This window comes from Aspergillus aculeatus, assembly GCF_001890905.1.
Source record: "Aspergillus aculeatus ATCC 16872 unplaced genomic scaffold ASPACscaffold_13, whole genome shotgun sequence".
NCBI lineage: Eukaryota > Fungi > Ascomycota > Eurotiomycetes > Eurotiales > Aspergillaceae > Aspergillus > Aspergillus aculeatus.
This window is the reverse complement of record NW_017962988.1, coordinates 292,369-306,142: the sequence shown is the minus strand read 5'-3', so window position 1 is coordinate 306,142 and position 13,774 is coordinate 292,369. Positions and strand designations below refer to the sequence as shown.

At 54.4% G+C, this 13,774-nt stretch overlaps 6 protein-coding genes across 6 annotated transcripts; 5 read left to right on the top strand and 1 right to left on the bottom strand.

Moving 5' to 3' along the window:
- The first annotated feature begins 755 nt into the window (after window positions 1-755).
- ASPACDRAFT_123378 (uncharacterized protein) lies at window positions 756-2,663 on the top strand. Its single transcript, XM_020196623.1, has 3 exons — window positions 756-945; window positions 1,009-1,133; window positions 1,205-2,663. The coding sequence occupies exons 1-3, from the start codon at window positions 800-802 to the stop codon at window positions 2,395-2,397; spliced, it is 1,464 nt and encodes a 487-aa protein (XP_020053822.1). The 5' UTR covers window positions 756-799; the 3' UTR covers window positions 2,398-2,663.
- Window positions 2,664-2,818: 155 nt separating this feature from the next.
- On the bottom strand, window positions 2,819-4,211 carry ASPACDRAFT_123375 (uncharacterized protein). The gene is made up of 4 exons (XM_020196622.1): window positions 4,018-4,211; window positions 3,882-3,923; window positions 3,206-3,766; window positions 2,819-3,123 (listed from the first exon to the last, which is right to left on the bottom strand). Exons 1-4 carry the CDS (start codon window positions 4,069-4,071, stop codon window positions 3,004-3,006), a joined length of 777 nt encoding a protein of 258 aa, XP_020053821.1. The 5' UTR covers window positions 4,072-4,211; the 3' UTR covers window positions 2,819-3,003.
- A 1,106-nt stretch (window positions 4,212-5,317) lies between these two features.
- ASPACDRAFT_80375 (uncharacterized protein) lies at window positions 5,318-6,686 on the top strand. Its single transcript, XM_020205631.1, has 2 exons — window positions 5,318-5,983; window positions 6,061-6,686. The coding sequence occupies exons 1-2, from the start codon at window positions 5,408-5,410 to the stop codon at window positions 6,400-6,402; spliced, it is 918 nt and encodes a 305-aa protein (XP_020053820.1). The 5' UTR covers window positions 5,318-5,407; the 3' UTR covers window positions 6,403-6,686.
- Window positions 6,687-7,060: 374 nt separating this feature from the next.
- ASPACDRAFT_1904258 (FAD-dependent oxidoreductase) lies at window positions 7,061-8,822 on the top strand. Its single transcript, XM_020198802.1, has 3 exons — window positions 7,061-7,194; window positions 7,252-7,469; window positions 7,547-8,822. The coding sequence occupies exons 1-3, from the start codon at window positions 7,083-7,085 to the stop codon at window positions 8,657-8,659; spliced, it is 1,443 nt and encodes a 480-aa protein (XP_020053819.1). The 5' UTR covers window positions 7,061-7,082; the 3' UTR covers window positions 8,660-8,822.
- Window positions 8,823-9,349: 527 nt separating this feature from the next.
- ASPACDRAFT_123372 (indoleamine 2,3-dioxygenase) lies at window positions 9,350-10,995 on the top strand. The gene is made up of 2 exons (XM_020196621.1): window positions 9,350-9,640; window positions 9,700-10,995. Exons 1-2 carry the CDS (start codon window positions 9,356-9,358, stop codon window positions 10,918-10,920), a joined length of 1,506 nt encoding a protein of 501 aa, XP_020053818.1. The 5' UTR covers window positions 9,350-9,355; the 3' UTR covers window positions 10,921-10,995.
- A 1,489-nt stretch (window positions 10,996-12,484) lies between these two features.
- On the top strand, window positions 12,485-13,736 carry ASPACDRAFT_1890111 (alpha/beta hydrolase). Its single transcript, XM_020198559.1, has 3 exons — window positions 12,485-12,590; window positions 12,680-13,095; window positions 13,190-13,736. Exons 1-3 carry the CDS (start codon window positions 12,527-12,529, stop codon window positions 13,517-13,519), a joined length of 810 nt encoding a protein of 269 aa, XP_020053817.1. The 5' UTR covers window positions 12,485-12,526; the 3' UTR covers window positions 13,520-13,736.
- The last annotated feature ends 38 nt before the right edge of the window (window positions 13,737-13,774 follow it).

Below are 13,774 nucleotides of genomic sequence, written 5' to 3'. Positions count from 1 at the left end.
GATACCAGGAATAACAGGAACGTTCTAACAGATATGAATTCTGACCCCATTTTGGCTGTGGGAAACTCTTTGCTAACGTTCTCGTGTCTCTGTTGAAAACCCGAGAACAAATAGCACTAACGCAGCGTTAAAGATCACATATCGTCCTGAAATTGAGGCACACTACCTTGTAGTGCTAGAAGCATCATTCAACTTCAGACCACTGCTGAATAGAGCCTTCCTCTCGCCATATGCCTCTTTGGCGTCATCTAAGAGATATGTACCTGTTGAGCCGTTACTTCAGCCACAGCAGTGAGACTGTACTGTTGAGCGGGTGAGACGGACCTGCCACGACGTGTGCATGATCAAGCTATATGCGCACCAGGAATTGCAAGGGGCGAACGCATAGACTGCATATCATATATTCTCATCTTAGTGGGGTGAGTAGCGTGATCTACCTATCGATCGCTGGTTACTATACTAGGAAATCAATTACCTTCGGCTATGGTATGTACTACGGAGACACAATACATGTAGATCTTCTGATATTAAGATTGCAACTGTCTGCGGCAGCGTGAGTCTAGCAACGCACTTTGCCTTGTTTGTACACCAAGATGCTGTGGCTTACAAGGTAGAAAGCTTCCTGTATGAGGTAAGGGGTCTCTATAAAGGTACACGTCATATCCAGTGAATCAGGACATTCAGCTTATATAAGGCAAGACTTGTTTAATCCCTCCACATTGCATATCCCACAAGTTCGAGCAAAGAAGTTCAACTATAATCTCGAGAAATGCTTGGACCAAAGCTGGCAGTCACCAACATGGCTGGTCCCGCGGATCGTGAGAAGGACCAGTGTCCTGAGAGCACGATCCTTGCAATGGACGACCCCAGCAAGCCCTCGCAGGAATATGCCCCCGCAGAATGTTGGCCGATGGCGAGGAAGGTCTGGGTGACATTCGTTATATGGTAAGTGCATGTCTGCTCCAAACAGACGCAGGATTTGACCCCGGTTAATATCAAGGAGTGCAGTTTCTACACATTTGTAGTGTACTGTGGATCCTCTATTGTTGTCCCATCATATGGATACATGATGCTCCAGTATCGCATCTCGGAAGAGAAGGTGTCCCTGATGTTGGCGATATACATTGTGGGATGTAAGTGGCGCCCACCCACCTCTTTGGCTTCATGAAATTTGGTGAATGATGTTTATGGAACCTTCGAATAGATGCCGTGGGACCCCTGGTGTTTGGTCCAGTAAGCGAGATTGCAGAAATCGGACGCAACCCTCCATACATCATATCATTCACACTGTTCGTCATCATCTCTAGCCTTATCTGGGTGCTGGATAGCTTCCCCGCAATTCTTGTATTCCGCTTCCTCCAAGGATTCTTTGGGAGTCCAGGCCTCACTACTGGTGGCGCCACATTGCAAGATATGTTTGGTGCAAGAAGTGCCCCAATCGCATACATATTCTGGGTGTTGGGCTTTAACTGCGGTCCTGCCCTGGGCCCCTTGATTGCCACGTTCGCTGTCCACGAAGATTGGCGCTGGCCATTCTGGGAAATCATCGCCATGTCAGCACCATTGCTTCTGGTCCTCCTGTTCCTCCTTCCGGAAACCAACCCCGAGACGCTCTCCATACACGGTGCACGGCGAGCAAGTGGCTCTCACAGGTTGCTGCGAGGGCCCAAAGCATTCCTCATGCAAGTGACAGCAATGAGAGCTCTGCCAACCCAGATGGTGAAAGACCGGTTCCTCGATGCCCTCGTCAAGCCACCGGAAATCACCCTCAAAGACCCTGCCATGGCCTTCTGCTCCCTCTACACCTCCCTCATCTATGCCATCTATTACTCGTTCTTCGAGGCCTTCCCGCTCACCTATCCCAATGTCTACGGGTTCTCTGCCGACTCCACGTGTCTGCTGTACGCCAGCATGTTGGTCGGATGCGTGATCGCCGCAGCCATGTACGGATACTACTATACTCGATACACCTGGCACACGGGACTGGACAGCTCCAACCTCGAGCTCCGGCTGATCCCCGCGATCCCCGCCACCGTGCTGGTAACCGTGGGTCTCTTCCTGTACGCGTGGACCTCCCGGGCGTCCGTCCACTGGATTGTCCCCACGATCGGCGTTTCAATCTACTCTGGGGCCACGTTTGTGGTATTCCAGGCGCTGCTTTGCTACATCCCCCTCGTCTACCCGCGTTACGTCTCCTCGCTGTTCGCGGCCGCGGACTTTGCTCGCTCGACCCTGGCGGCGGGGTTTGTGATGTTCTCCCGGCCCATGTACCTGAGCATTGGGATCCAGAAAGCAGTCTCGATCCTCGCCGGCCTGTCCGTTCTGGGGATCCTGGGGGTGTTGGTTCTTTTCTTCTATGGCGCCAATCTGCGGGCTCGCAGTACGTTTACGGCTTGAATGTTTGTTTCGGTAGGGGTTTAGATTGTAATTGGGGAGATGGTCACTCGTGTATTGACAGGGAGAGTATCTTGGAGGGAGAATGGGGAATGATGGGATGATGCCATGTTGTTGATAGATGAGCTCCGATCCATGGAAAGGAGAGTACTGTTTTGTTTCTCCTGCAGTAACGAGTCTTGGAGTCAGTCATGGGTGACTGGGGCCTTTCTCCAGGTCACCCGCCCCTTGCGTCGTGTCTAGATAAATTCGTTCGTTGTCACACTCCTTTCTCTTCGTATTAACTCTTCGGTTCTCATCGCCTCCCAGTAACGAACTTTACTTTTGTTGAGCCGTCTGCTAAGCTGAGCGAGGAGATCACTTGACCGTCACTTTCTGCGAGGTGTCGTTCATGGGAAACACTTTACGGAGGATGTATGATCATCTCCACACATGGCTACGGGAGAGACAACGTTGAAGGGCAGGAGAAGACTGAACCATATATAAAAGTGAATGCAAGATCTGACCAGGCATCGAGTTTACATCATATATGACACCAATAACTCTCCGCACAGCAGTGGAGATTTGATCCACTTAGCAGGATTCACTTGAACAATCCATGTCCCCCAGCTACTCCCCGCTGCACCGAGAGTAGACCAATCTCGCCAACACAAACTTGCCCGCACGATTAGCCACAACGATCCGACGAGTGTGGTACCGCTTGCCATCGATGATCTCGAAGCCCCAGATCTTTCATTTTTGTGCGCAAAAAGGTACCAAAATCAGTCCACTGCTCCAAAGCGATAATGATAGGAAGTGATCCTGAATTTACCTGCTCTGCCGTCCACCCGGAACTCTCATTGCTAGCATACACATGCACCCACCAGCCTTTTGGCGTCGAAGAATCGTTTCTATTTAGTGGTGGTGATGGTGATGATGGTGATGATGATGATGGTGATGATGATGGTGATGATGATGGTTCCGCCACAAACCCATCCGAACGACCCCCATCCGGGAGGATCTCACCCACAAGGAAGTCTCCGATCCGACGATCCGGCAATGCTGTCTGCAGTTCGAAATCTGGTTGTTCCTGTTGCTGGTGGTGGTTGTGGTGCCCATCCGGATGCAGTAAAGTTGTTACCCTTCCGCCCACCAGCCGACTGCGGTGCCTGACGGCGCCGAAGATGTAGTCTGAGTGGTCCTGCCAGGTCCAATCCACGGTGCGCCTTTCCGTGGTCCCCGCGCGTCCCCCCGGGATTACCTGGGCGCAGTTGATCTTCAGGACGGACGAGCCGCCCGAAGTCGGAGCGTCGGGATGGTCTTCGTATGCTGAGATGTGGAGGCGGACGGGGGCCAGCGCGAGCGCCTTACGGACTAGAAATCCGATGCCTTGCTTTTTGTTTTTTCTGTCTGTCAGCATCCGAGGAGATTCTCAACAATGGCAGAGGACCTCCCCCCCTGTGGGTTTCTAGCGGATGTATGTACCGGGGAAGCTAGAATGTACATACCAGTTTTAGGAGAGGGTCTATCTCGCTGGAAAGAGCGCGTTCCTAGACACGGATGGACAGTGCAAGTGAGAGGGCTGGTCAGAAGGAAGGAAAGTGTTCTAAGGTTGAGCCTTATTGGATGACTGAATGGACTCACCATCACCCAGGTGCCATTGAGACTCTGGATCACCGTATCAAAGTAATTCGCCATGATGCAAACAAACGTGCAGGCAATTCTCTCTCTCTCAGTTGTCCGAAATCTGCTTCAGGATTTGGGGGACCGCTCCCCCAAAAGGCTATCGAGATGGAATTATATTGCCCATGATCGAGAAGATGACGAAGATGGTGGGCAGTAACTACGATGCTTGCGCTAACATACCTCCTACGGTAGTCACACGAAAAGCGGCTACTTGTTTCGATCCTCATAGCCAGGTTGATCAAGCAAATTGGGAGACTAGTAGCACTGTAGGAAGCAAGGGAGGTCTGTGGGGTCTGTGGTGTGTACGGCAGGCCAAAAGAACGCTGTAGGCTGTGCGAATCGCCCGCTGGATAGGTCTACAGGCTCAATCCAAACGGGGGGAATTCTGGTTTTGGAAACTCTACGGAGTACTCTGATTGACTGCGGTAAAGGGGATCAACGTAAAGGCGGCTTATGTTGGAAGGCAGGGGGTGGGCAATTGTGATATGTCGTTTTATAGGTCCGGTATTGTGTAGTTTACAGTGCTCTGCAACTAAACTTAGCCCTCGCCCTTCGATGAACGATCGGTGTTACCTAGTAACTACTCACAACTACCTAAGTAAGTCCTTGGCGGTGGTGACTCACCTCTTTTCCACCTTCGATAGAAGGTGGCATTCCTTGATTGGCTGAAACAATTTCCTTACCATCGGAGGTTTCATGGGAAAGTGCAATCCTGTTGTTGGTTTGCCTGACAGGTCGTTTCTCGATTTTCGGGAGCTGATGCAGGAGCCGACTTATGGTTTATGCACGGAATGTGTCAACAGCAGATACCGTTATGCATATCCAACCTACTAATAATGCTTCTGGCGATCCCTGTCAATCCATTGACATCCTAGACTGTCACGGGAGTGCATTTGGACCAATGCCTGTGACCCTGTCGAGTTGTTCTACTCCCTACTCCGTAGGACTCCCCCGTAAGGGTCATCCATTTTATTGTAAACCTTCGGTACAAACATATCTACGTACACGAGAGGACCTGTCACATGCCTCATATTTTCAGCACTCATACTTTGTAGACTGCTGAAATTCCCCCCCACCAGATATTGGGATCGGTACTGATCAGTTGAGCACTTAAGTATGGTGGTGTCTGCTGCGCAGGTAAGACTGTATTCCATTGAAAACAATCACCATCTGATCCCTTATGGCTCTTCACGGTACATTCCCGAACCACGGAGGGGCAGTTCATTTTGGGCTGCCGTTCTATGGATGGACTCCTACCGTCGCCGACAAATCTGGATCTCGTCCCCGTTTCCAGTTGGCTGCAGACGTTGTGGAAGCCGGCACGCCCACATATACCTCCCGGCTGACAATGGACTCTCCCTTTGGCCGCGTAATGCAAGGTGAAACCATCCCGATCATGACGGTTGCAATCTACCTTTTGGCGGTCTTCTACATGAACCGCAGAAACCGAGGTCGCTCGCACAAGCCCTGGATCTCTACAACCGGGGGGTGGGCCGGGACTATGATTGTTGCCTACAACTCCGCCCTAAGTGCCTTCTCCGCTTGGATCTTCCTTTCCTCTTTCCGGGTCCTGCAACGGCGCTGGCCCTCCAGCAACGACCCCGACTATGCCTCGCGCGCCGTGGACATCCTCTGCAATGTTGACGGGGGGCATTCCAACGGGTTCCAGCCGAGCCGTGACCATCCCGGCCGCAGCAACAGCATCGCCTACTACACCTGGCTGTTCTACCTCTCGAAATATGTCGAACTCGTCGACCACGTGATCACGCTGACCAAGGGCAAGGAGGTCTCCTTCGCGCATGTCTTCCATCACTCCGGGGCGATCCTGGCTCTCTGGGTCGCCGTCCGATGCGCGGAGGTCGGCCGGTTGGGGGTGGCCTCCCTCGCCGGGATGATGGCCAACACCGCGTTTCACACCGTCATAGTACGTTCATCTCCACCGCCCAACTCCCACAAGTTGGCACTTGGCGTGTAATGAACTGACTATTTGCGCTTCTGTAGTATTCGTATTACGCTATTACATCCCTCCGCGTGCGTGTTCCCCGCGTGATGAAACGCACCCTGATCGCCCTGCAGATCGCCCAGTTCATCCTGACCCTGGTGGTCACCACGGGGAGCTTTCTGACCAAATACATGGCCCCCATGCCCGCGGGCCTAGATTACCCTCCCCCGGGGCAGTTCGCCTTCGCGGCCGCGGAGGAGGTTGGCAGATTCCACCTTCCCGGACAGAATGGGTCGGGAACCGGACTCATGATCCCGGTCCCCTGCTTGCAGACGACGACCGAAGCATTCACCAGTTTCCTCGGGGCGGTCTATGTCATGGCTCTTCTCTTGGTCATCTAGAGAGAGAGATTTGTTTGTGGTTTGTGGTTGTGATTAGGCCTGTCAAAATCAAGTTTGAGATGTCGCTGCGATTTTCGGGTCCTAGGCTTGAAGCGCGGCTTCCGGGACCAGAATTCAAGCATTGTTCATGGCGAAGCGAAGAAGTTATTAAGATAGTGCTTCCTCAAGATCTACCGATTACGACAACATCCTTCTTCTTCAAGTTGCAGACGTCACGGGGAAGGGGGCTGAAAGATACTATCACTAGAGGTTAGGGCTCAGACCATCTACAGAGTGTACAGTACAAACGGACCGATTTGGGTTGAGTTCACTGTAGCAAAATATGCTTCTCTTCCTGGAGACTGAAAGTGTAGGTATATCTGATAGCTCTCACGGATATCAGCTGTCATCCTTGGCCACTCTGCATCTGCCCTGCACATGAAGAACCAGTACTGCCGTGTCACAACTGCAAGGGCTCCGGGTCGGGGTCACCTGCATGCATAGGTAGTTCTTCGCATTCGCCCCTTAGACTATTCCATGATCTGCATCGGCAGGACGAAAATTGCGGTGAATCTATCCGGGGAAACCCTGGAGATACATCAGACTAGGTCAGGCCGGGAATTAAAAGCCCCTCGATTCATGGCCCAACATCACCCCTAGCCATGACCACGCTGTTTCAAAGCAACCCAAAGGATAAGTTAATGGATCTCAAGCCGAAAGTCGTCGTCGTAGGCGCCGGTCCGGTGGGATCACTGGCAGCACTTTATGCCGCCAGCCGAGGATATCAGGTGGAAGTCTACGATCTACGGCCAAGTAAGTGTCTGATTCTGTTAATGCTCGGAATAGATCCCCTAAAATGGATTTATCTAGACCCATGTCTTTCGACGAACTCCGACCCTCAACCAAGGGCTTCGGTCAGTCTCGCACTCTCGGAACGAGGACTCCATGCCATCAAGACCTTGAATCGAGCGGGTCTGATGGAGACCGTCCTGGACTGCACGATTCCTCTGTATGGTCGAATGATCCATGGTCACTCTCGGACCGGCAAACCCTGGGAATCATCCCAGGCATACGACGTGTTGGGCAGGGTAGGCTTCGCATTCCTTCCTTCGTCCGATTAGCCCCCGAGCGAGCTCTCACGGTTCTCCTTTTCGTTTTGCTCTAGTTCATCTACTCGACCGATCGCCAGCGGCTGAGCCAGGTTCTGAACAGGGAACTCGCGAGCGTCCCCAACATCAGCGTGTTCTTCAATTCCAAATTGATGCGAGTGGACTTCGACAAGAACCGAGCATATTTTGAGCGAGTCCCAGGCCCTGGGTTCACGCAGACTGAGGAGCCGAGCGCCTCGCCGCACGAAGTCCGCTTCGACTTCATGATCGGGGCGGACGGGATCCACTCGAAGACGCGACAACAGCTGATGCGATACACCCGGATGAGCTACCAGCAAGTCTACGAAGACCTGCTGTGGTGTGAATTCCGGATGCCCGCGACCAGCACCGGCCATTACCGCCTGTCGCCCCAGCACCTCCATCTTTGGTCGCCGCGGGCCAGCGAAGACGGGAGCCACCGGCGCCTGATGTTTGTCGCCTTCCCCTCGTCGGACGGCTCCTTCAACTGCTCGCTGTTCGCGCCCTCGGCCTGCTTCGCTCGACTCTCGCAGTGCCCCGACGACGGCAGCGTGCCGGCCTTCTTCGACCGTCACTTTCCAGGCATCTCGGGGACGCTGATCGCGCCGGCCTCCCTGCAGGCGCAGTTTGCCGCCCACCCGCATGTGCCGCTAATGGACATCAAATGCTCGCACCTGCACTACGGGGCCAGCGTCGTGATCGTGGGCGACGCCGCGCACGCCGTCCTGCCGTTCTACGGCCAAGGGCTGAACGCGGGGCTGGAGGATGTGCGCCTGCTGTTTGAGACGCTCGACCGCCACGCCGGGGCGCGCGCCCCCGCCTTCGCCGCCTACAGCGCCGCCCGCCTCCACGACCTCCATGCCATTTACGACCTATCGCGGGGCAACTACCACGAGCTGCAGGAGGGCGTCAGGTCGCCCTTCTACCGCCTCCGCAAGGCCATCGAGGAGGCCCTGTGCAAGTACCTGCCCGCGCTGGGCTGGGCCACGCAGTACGCCCGCGTCAGTTTCACCAACGAGCCCTACAGCCAGATCGTGAAGTCGTCCCACCACCAGAAACGCATCCTGTTGGCCGGTTGCCTTCTCGTGGTGGTCGTTTATCTTGCCTGGGTGAGCTTCTTCGTCTTGTTGTATGCTCGTGGAATGGTGTAATCTACTACAACAACCAACACACCACTTATTACACACACTCTCTCCTTTTTCTTTCCCTTCTGGTTCCCAGTCACCGGGGAAATCTGTCTTGTTTTAGCAAACATTTTTCAAAGTACTCAGAATCTAGGGCCCCAAACTGTGAGTTTCTGGGTGCGAACTTGCCGGAAGTCCTTGAAGAAATCAATTTCACCGGTCGTAGCAACTACGTTAACTTAACTTACCGGTATTGACGTAAGAATAAAGCCCTGGCTAGCTTCAGAATCTGCACTTATCGCCGAGGTCTCTGGCAGCAGCAGCCGCCGCCGCCACCAACAGTCGATCGCGACCTTTTCCGTGGTAGAATCAATCATGTCGAATACCCGGAAGTCTGCTTGATGATCGTTGATGAGTCTCTTCTTAGCAACACGCTAAATGGATGACCTCGACAACATGCAAGGGTATAATCAATAATAGCGATCCGTGGGCCGTGTCTGCACGAGGTACCCTATGCATTGGAAGGTTTTTTCACTTCAATAAAACCGACGATCCATCTTCTCTTGGGTCCGTCGAATCCGGATAGCGTCCCAGTGCTTAGGGTTACTGGGTAGTTAGATAGACGAACGCATAATACCTAAAGCATGCTGGTCTGATATTAATATTCGATCAAGCTCCATGTTGCCCGGAGATTGTCCTATTCACCCCCCCCCCTCCCCCAACATGACGCGGCCCGTTCCAGTTCTCTCCGACTATGACATCTCCCCCAGCCACGGCTTTCTGGCGCTTGAAACACCAGCTCTTCGCCATCCATACTATGCCAAATGGGAGGAAGTCGTGCGCGACCTCGATGCACTGTTGCAGGCCAAAAAACTGCGGCACACCATCGGGCATCTCCCCGTCCTCTCGACCGACTATTTAGAAACACCAGCCGAGTGGAGGCGAGCGTACGTCTGCCTGACGTTCATGCTCAATGGCTATGTGTGGGGCGAGGAAAAGCCCGAACACGTAAGATAGCGAGGGATCCTCCCCATTTCCCTTGACGAGCGTAACTGACCACCAGCAAGAGAATCCCTCCTCCGCTCACCGTTCCCCTTCTCAAAGTCTGTCGCCACTGGGAGCTACCCCCGATCGCGACATACGCGGGCCTTTGCCTGTGGAACCATCAGCACCCCGTCCAAGGTCTACCGTGCCCTCAACCCGAGGATCTGGTCGTGTCGTGCACATTCACCGGCACCGCGGACGAGCAGTGGTTCTACCTCATATCGGTAGCCTTCGAGGTCCAGGGAGCCCCCGTGATCCCGTTGATGCTCGACGCAATCGCCGCTGCGCGCACCTGCAACACCGTCCAAGTCACGCGCTCCCTGCAAAGATTTGCCCAGCATCTCGAGGCGCTGACCTCGCTTGTCGATCGCATGCACGAGCGGTGTGACCCCAAGATCTTCTACCACCGGATCCGACCCTTTCTCGCCGGGAGCAAGGCCTTGGGTAGCGGTGGCCTCGTCTACGTGGACGGGGCAACCCCCCCGGAAGCTGGCCGGAGGTATGCAGGCGGCAGCAACGCGCAGAGCTCGCTGATCCAGTTTCTGGATCTTGTCCTGGGCATCGCCCATCCCTCCTCCTCCTCCTCCTCCTCCTCCTGCTCTTCCACCGGGGACTCGGGCTTCATCGCCGACATGCGCGCGTACATGCCGGGCCCGCACCGTCGGTTCCTGGAGCACGTCGCACAGATCGCCAACATCCGGGCCTTCGTGGAGGAGCGAGGCGACGCTCTCTCGGAGCTCCGGGCCGCCTACAACGCCTGCATCGACGGGATGTGCGTGATGCGCAATGTCCATCTCCGCATGGTGGCCCGCTACATCATCACCCCGTCGCGGATTGCGGGCGCGGATGCGCAGCAGCAGCAGCAGCAGCGAGGGGATTCCTCCGTCGCTCCCCTTCCCGCTTCCCCTCAGCAGAAGACGGTGCGAGGCACGGGTGGCACGGAGCTGATCCCCTTCCTCTCGCAAATCCGCAATAAGACGTCCCGGTCGAGACTGCCTGCGGTGGCCTCCGCACGATCCCGGCCCCCGTGGATCACGGAACCGGCCGCTCGGAGAGGAGCCGCACGACTGAGCCGAGAGAAGAACCAGCTGGCGACTCCGGTTTGGCTCCCTCCTCGGATCGCATGGGTGGATGGGGGCGGTGGTCTACATTATTATCTTCTCGTTTTGACGGCGAGTATGGCGGCGACGGTTCTGGTGGTGGTGGGGTACCGGACTCTCGAACCGAATGTCTCGGGGTTCTAGAACAGTTGATCCTATGGTGGTAGTAACTTAGATAGTCGCCCACAACCTGGCAATACGAAATCTGTCCGAGAGCCCAAGTAAAATTCTCACCAGCAATCGTGGCCGGCGCCCATAGGGTAACGGCGGCCCTCTGATGTATAGATACCGAGGCGGAAGTTATCCACACACTGAACGTACTGTACTTTACTGTACTGTACTGTACAGTGGGCCACCATGCCAATTGGAGTGTACCTTTCATCGATTGAAAGGTCCTTGACCTCCCCCTCCGGAACTTGCAGAGTCACTTGCCGAGACGCTTAGATGGAGCGATCGACGGCTCGATGATTGATTGTGATTCTTTGGGGCGTTCGGACTGCCCCCGGAGCGATATTCAGAACATCCCGTGACTATCAGAGGTACTGGTTCAGTACATACATACAACTACCCCCGAAACCTTGAGATTGAGTGATCACCTGAATAGTACCGTAGCAGTGGGGGCTAGTAGAACTCGTGTTCAGACCGATCAGATGTTACCGGTCAATCATTAGCGGCGGACTGGCCAGTGGATTCCAACACCGGGTCACAAATGTGACACCTGGCACTGGAACTTGGAAAAAGATCGTTGAAAAGAGGCATCTGGCCAGAGTGGATTCCTACGATACTTGTACTGAATAATAAGTTACCTACATAGTACCTATCTACCGGGGGGAGATCTCCCAGATCGCCACAATCACCGCCCAGACTTCACTGCTACCTATAGTGAAGTATGTAGCTTCAATGCGCGGTGATCTGCATGAGCATCTATCATATTATCTATCATAATCTCCAACTCTCCCGCAGCGATTATTGGGCTTGGTGTAGACCCCTGTCCTGCTCTCATGACCACCCGCCATGATTTTCGTGATGAACAACGGAAATGGGGAAGTTAGGGTTTTCACTATGTTCCAATAGAAGCGGAAGCAAATACTAAGTTACCATAGGCAGGACATGATTGGTACTGGGATCGCATTACTAGGTAACTTACCGGTGTAGCCCTTCTACTGGCTTCGCTTGCCCACCACCCCTTTCCTTTACTGTGTTGCTGCTATCTGTTAACAAGCAGTGCCGGACGGCAGACAGAGGGCAATTCGCCAAAGGTGGGTTTGATCGAACATCAACACTGGATGGGCTCTTTGGTACCTCCCATGTCATGTACTGCACTGTTTCAACTACCCCTTAGGAGAAGTGCATTGCAGTTGGCTTCTGATCATCGGATCCGTAAGTTGACTTGATTGACTAAACCACTAGGAAGTGAAACCTGACGCAAAAACCCCTTCCAACCATCAATTCTAGAAGCGTGAGCCTGCTCGTCTGCATCTGGCGTCTGAATATCAATCTGCAACAACGAAATCCCTGGTAGTGAGGCTCAGTCAGGCATGACGAGTTGGCCGCCCGCGGTGTGTGATACGTCAGACGCCACGTCTCGTCCATACTATGAAGTAAGGTACTGGTATATCTGACCCCCGCAGATCTATCTGGTTATATCTTTCCGGAGGATGACCGGCAAAGATGAAGCATTCGACTCGGTATTTAAAATGTAGGCGCCAACAGCCTGAAAGCAGACTGCACGAATGCTGCCACCAAGATCATGAGCCCAACCATGCAACCCTCGACTCCCACCACACCAACCCATCGGATTCTGATGCTCCATGGCAAGCCACCCCTTGATTGAGTCGGTAGAAGGGAGCAAGCTTCAGGTGAAAATCGACTAGACTAACGCGTCAATACCTTTATTGGACAGGACACGGCCAATCCGGACCGTTCTTCCGCTGCAAGACGCGGTTCTTGCAAGAAACGATCGAGCAAGCTGTCCGTGGCGCGGTGCAACAGCAGCAGCAACAGCAGCAGCAGCAGCAGCAGCAGCAGCAGCGGCAAAGCGGGGTGGTGGAATTCTACTACCCCTCCGGTCTGCTCCCGGCCAACCCGGACAATCCGCTGGGCGACCGCAAGAACAACAACATGTGGGCCTGGGGCTACGGCGATCACCAGTCGGACCGGATCCTGGGACTGGAGCAGTCCTTGCAATACATCGCCCGGCTGCTCGAGACCCACGGCCCGTTCATCGGCGTGATGGGCTTCTCCACCGGTGCCGCCCTGGCGGCCATCACGGCATCGCTGCTGGAGCGCCAACGAACGGTGTGTGACTTACCATTTGACGTATGTGCCAACACCCCCCCTCCCTCCTTCCCCCCTTCCTCCTTTGCAGAAGGCTTATCAGGTTGTCCTGCTCCCTCTACCCCAACACCAACAGACCACCCATCCCCCCCTCCAATTTGCGGTGTGCTTCAGTGGCTTCCGCCTGGAGCATCCGTCCTACGCGTCCATCTATCAGCCCAGGCTCACCACCCCGGTCCTGCACGTCATCGGCACTCTGGATACGATGGTCGATCCCGCGCTGTCGCGGCGGCTGGTGAAGGCGTGCGCCAATGCCTCGGCCCACTGCTTCGCCGGCACGCATTATGTCCCGCGCTCCCGGAGGTTTCTGGAGACCCTGGCCGGTTTTGTGGACCGGGCTTTGAGGACCCGCCCCGCGGGAGACGGGGAGGATGACGATGTCTGGGAGGACGAGGATGGGGTTTGAACCGGTTCGGTTCCTTTGTTTTGCCCACCGGTTGCGATGATCATTGGTTAGGCGAGCTTGGGAGGAAGATGCAGTACCTCCCTCTCTTTTCGTCTGGAACTGGAAGATCGGAATGACGCGCTACTGGGACGGGGAAGGGGGTTCGGGCAATGGGAGTGTAGTTGAGCGGTACAGAAGGGGAATTCGGCTTAGTTGGCTGGAAATTGCCTGTTTTTTTCTTTTCTATTTCTTTTTCTTTCTTTCTTTTTTTTTTTT

Bases quoted from the DNA above. Each gene is read 5' to 3' on its own strand.
- ASPACDRAFT_123378 (XM_020196623.1), top strand. From the start codon at position 800: ATGGCTGGTCCCGCGGATCGTGAGAAGGACCAGTGTCCTGAGAGCACG. The intron at 946-1,008 runs GTAAGTGCATGT...CAAGGAGTGCAG, and splicing joins TGGGTGACATTCGTTATATG to TTTCTACACATTTGTAGTGT. The intron at 1,134-1,204 runs GTAAGTGGCGCC...ACCTTCGAATAG, and splicing joins GGCGATATACATTGTGGGAT to ATGCCGTGGGACCCCTGGTG.
- ASPACDRAFT_123375 (XM_020196622.1), bottom strand. From the start codon at position 4,071: ATGGCGAATTACTTTGATACGGTGATCCAGAGTCTCAATGGCACCTGG. The intron at 3,767-3,881 runs GTATGTACATTC...AAAAACAAAAAG, and splicing joins TAGACCCTCTCCTAAAACTG to CAAGGCATCGGATTTCTAGT. The intron at 3,124-3,205 runs GTAAATTCAGGA...CAAAAATGAAAG, and splicing joins CCGGGTGGACGGCAGAGCAG to ATCTGGGGCTTCGAGATCAT.
- ASPACDRAFT_80375 (XM_020205631.1), top strand. From the start codon at position 5,408: ATGGACTCTCCCTTTGGCCGCGTAATGCAAGGTGAAACCATCCCGATC. The intron at 5,984-6,060 runs GTACGTTCATCT...GCGCTTCTGTAG, and splicing joins CCGCGTTTCACACCGTCATA to TATTCGTATTACGCTATTAC.
- ASPACDRAFT_1904258 (XM_020198802.1), top strand. From the start codon at position 7,083: ATGGATCTCAAGCCGAAAGTCGTCGTCGTAGGCGCCGGTCCGGTGGGA. The intron at 7,195-7,251 runs GTAAGTGTCTGA...GGATTTATCTAG, and splicing joins AGTCTACGATCTACGGCCAA to ACCCATGTCTTTCGACGAAC. The intron at 7,470-7,546 runs GTAGGCTTCGCA...GTTTTGCTCTAG, and splicing joins CATACGACGTGTTGGGCAGG to TTCATCTACTCGACCGATCG.
- ASPACDRAFT_123372 (XM_020196621.1), top strand. From the start codon at position 9,356: ATGACGCGGCCCGTTCCAGTTCTCTCCGACTATGACATCTCCCCCAGC. The intron at 9,641-9,699 runs GTAAGATAGCGA...ACCACCAGCAAG, and splicing joins GCGAGGAAAAGCCCGAACAC to AGAATCCCTCCTCCGCTCAC.
- ASPACDRAFT_1890111 (XM_020198559.1), top strand. From the start codon at position 12,527: ATGAGCCCAACCATGCAACCCTCGACTCCCACCACACCAACCCATCGG. The intron at 12,591-12,679 runs GCAAGCCACCCC...TTTATTGGACAG, and splicing joins TCGGATTCTGATGCTCCATG to GACACGGCCAATCCGGACCG. The intron at 13,096-13,189 runs GTATGTGCCAAC...CAACACCAACAG, and splicing joins TGTGTGACTTACCATTTGAC to ACCACCCATCCCCCCCTCCA.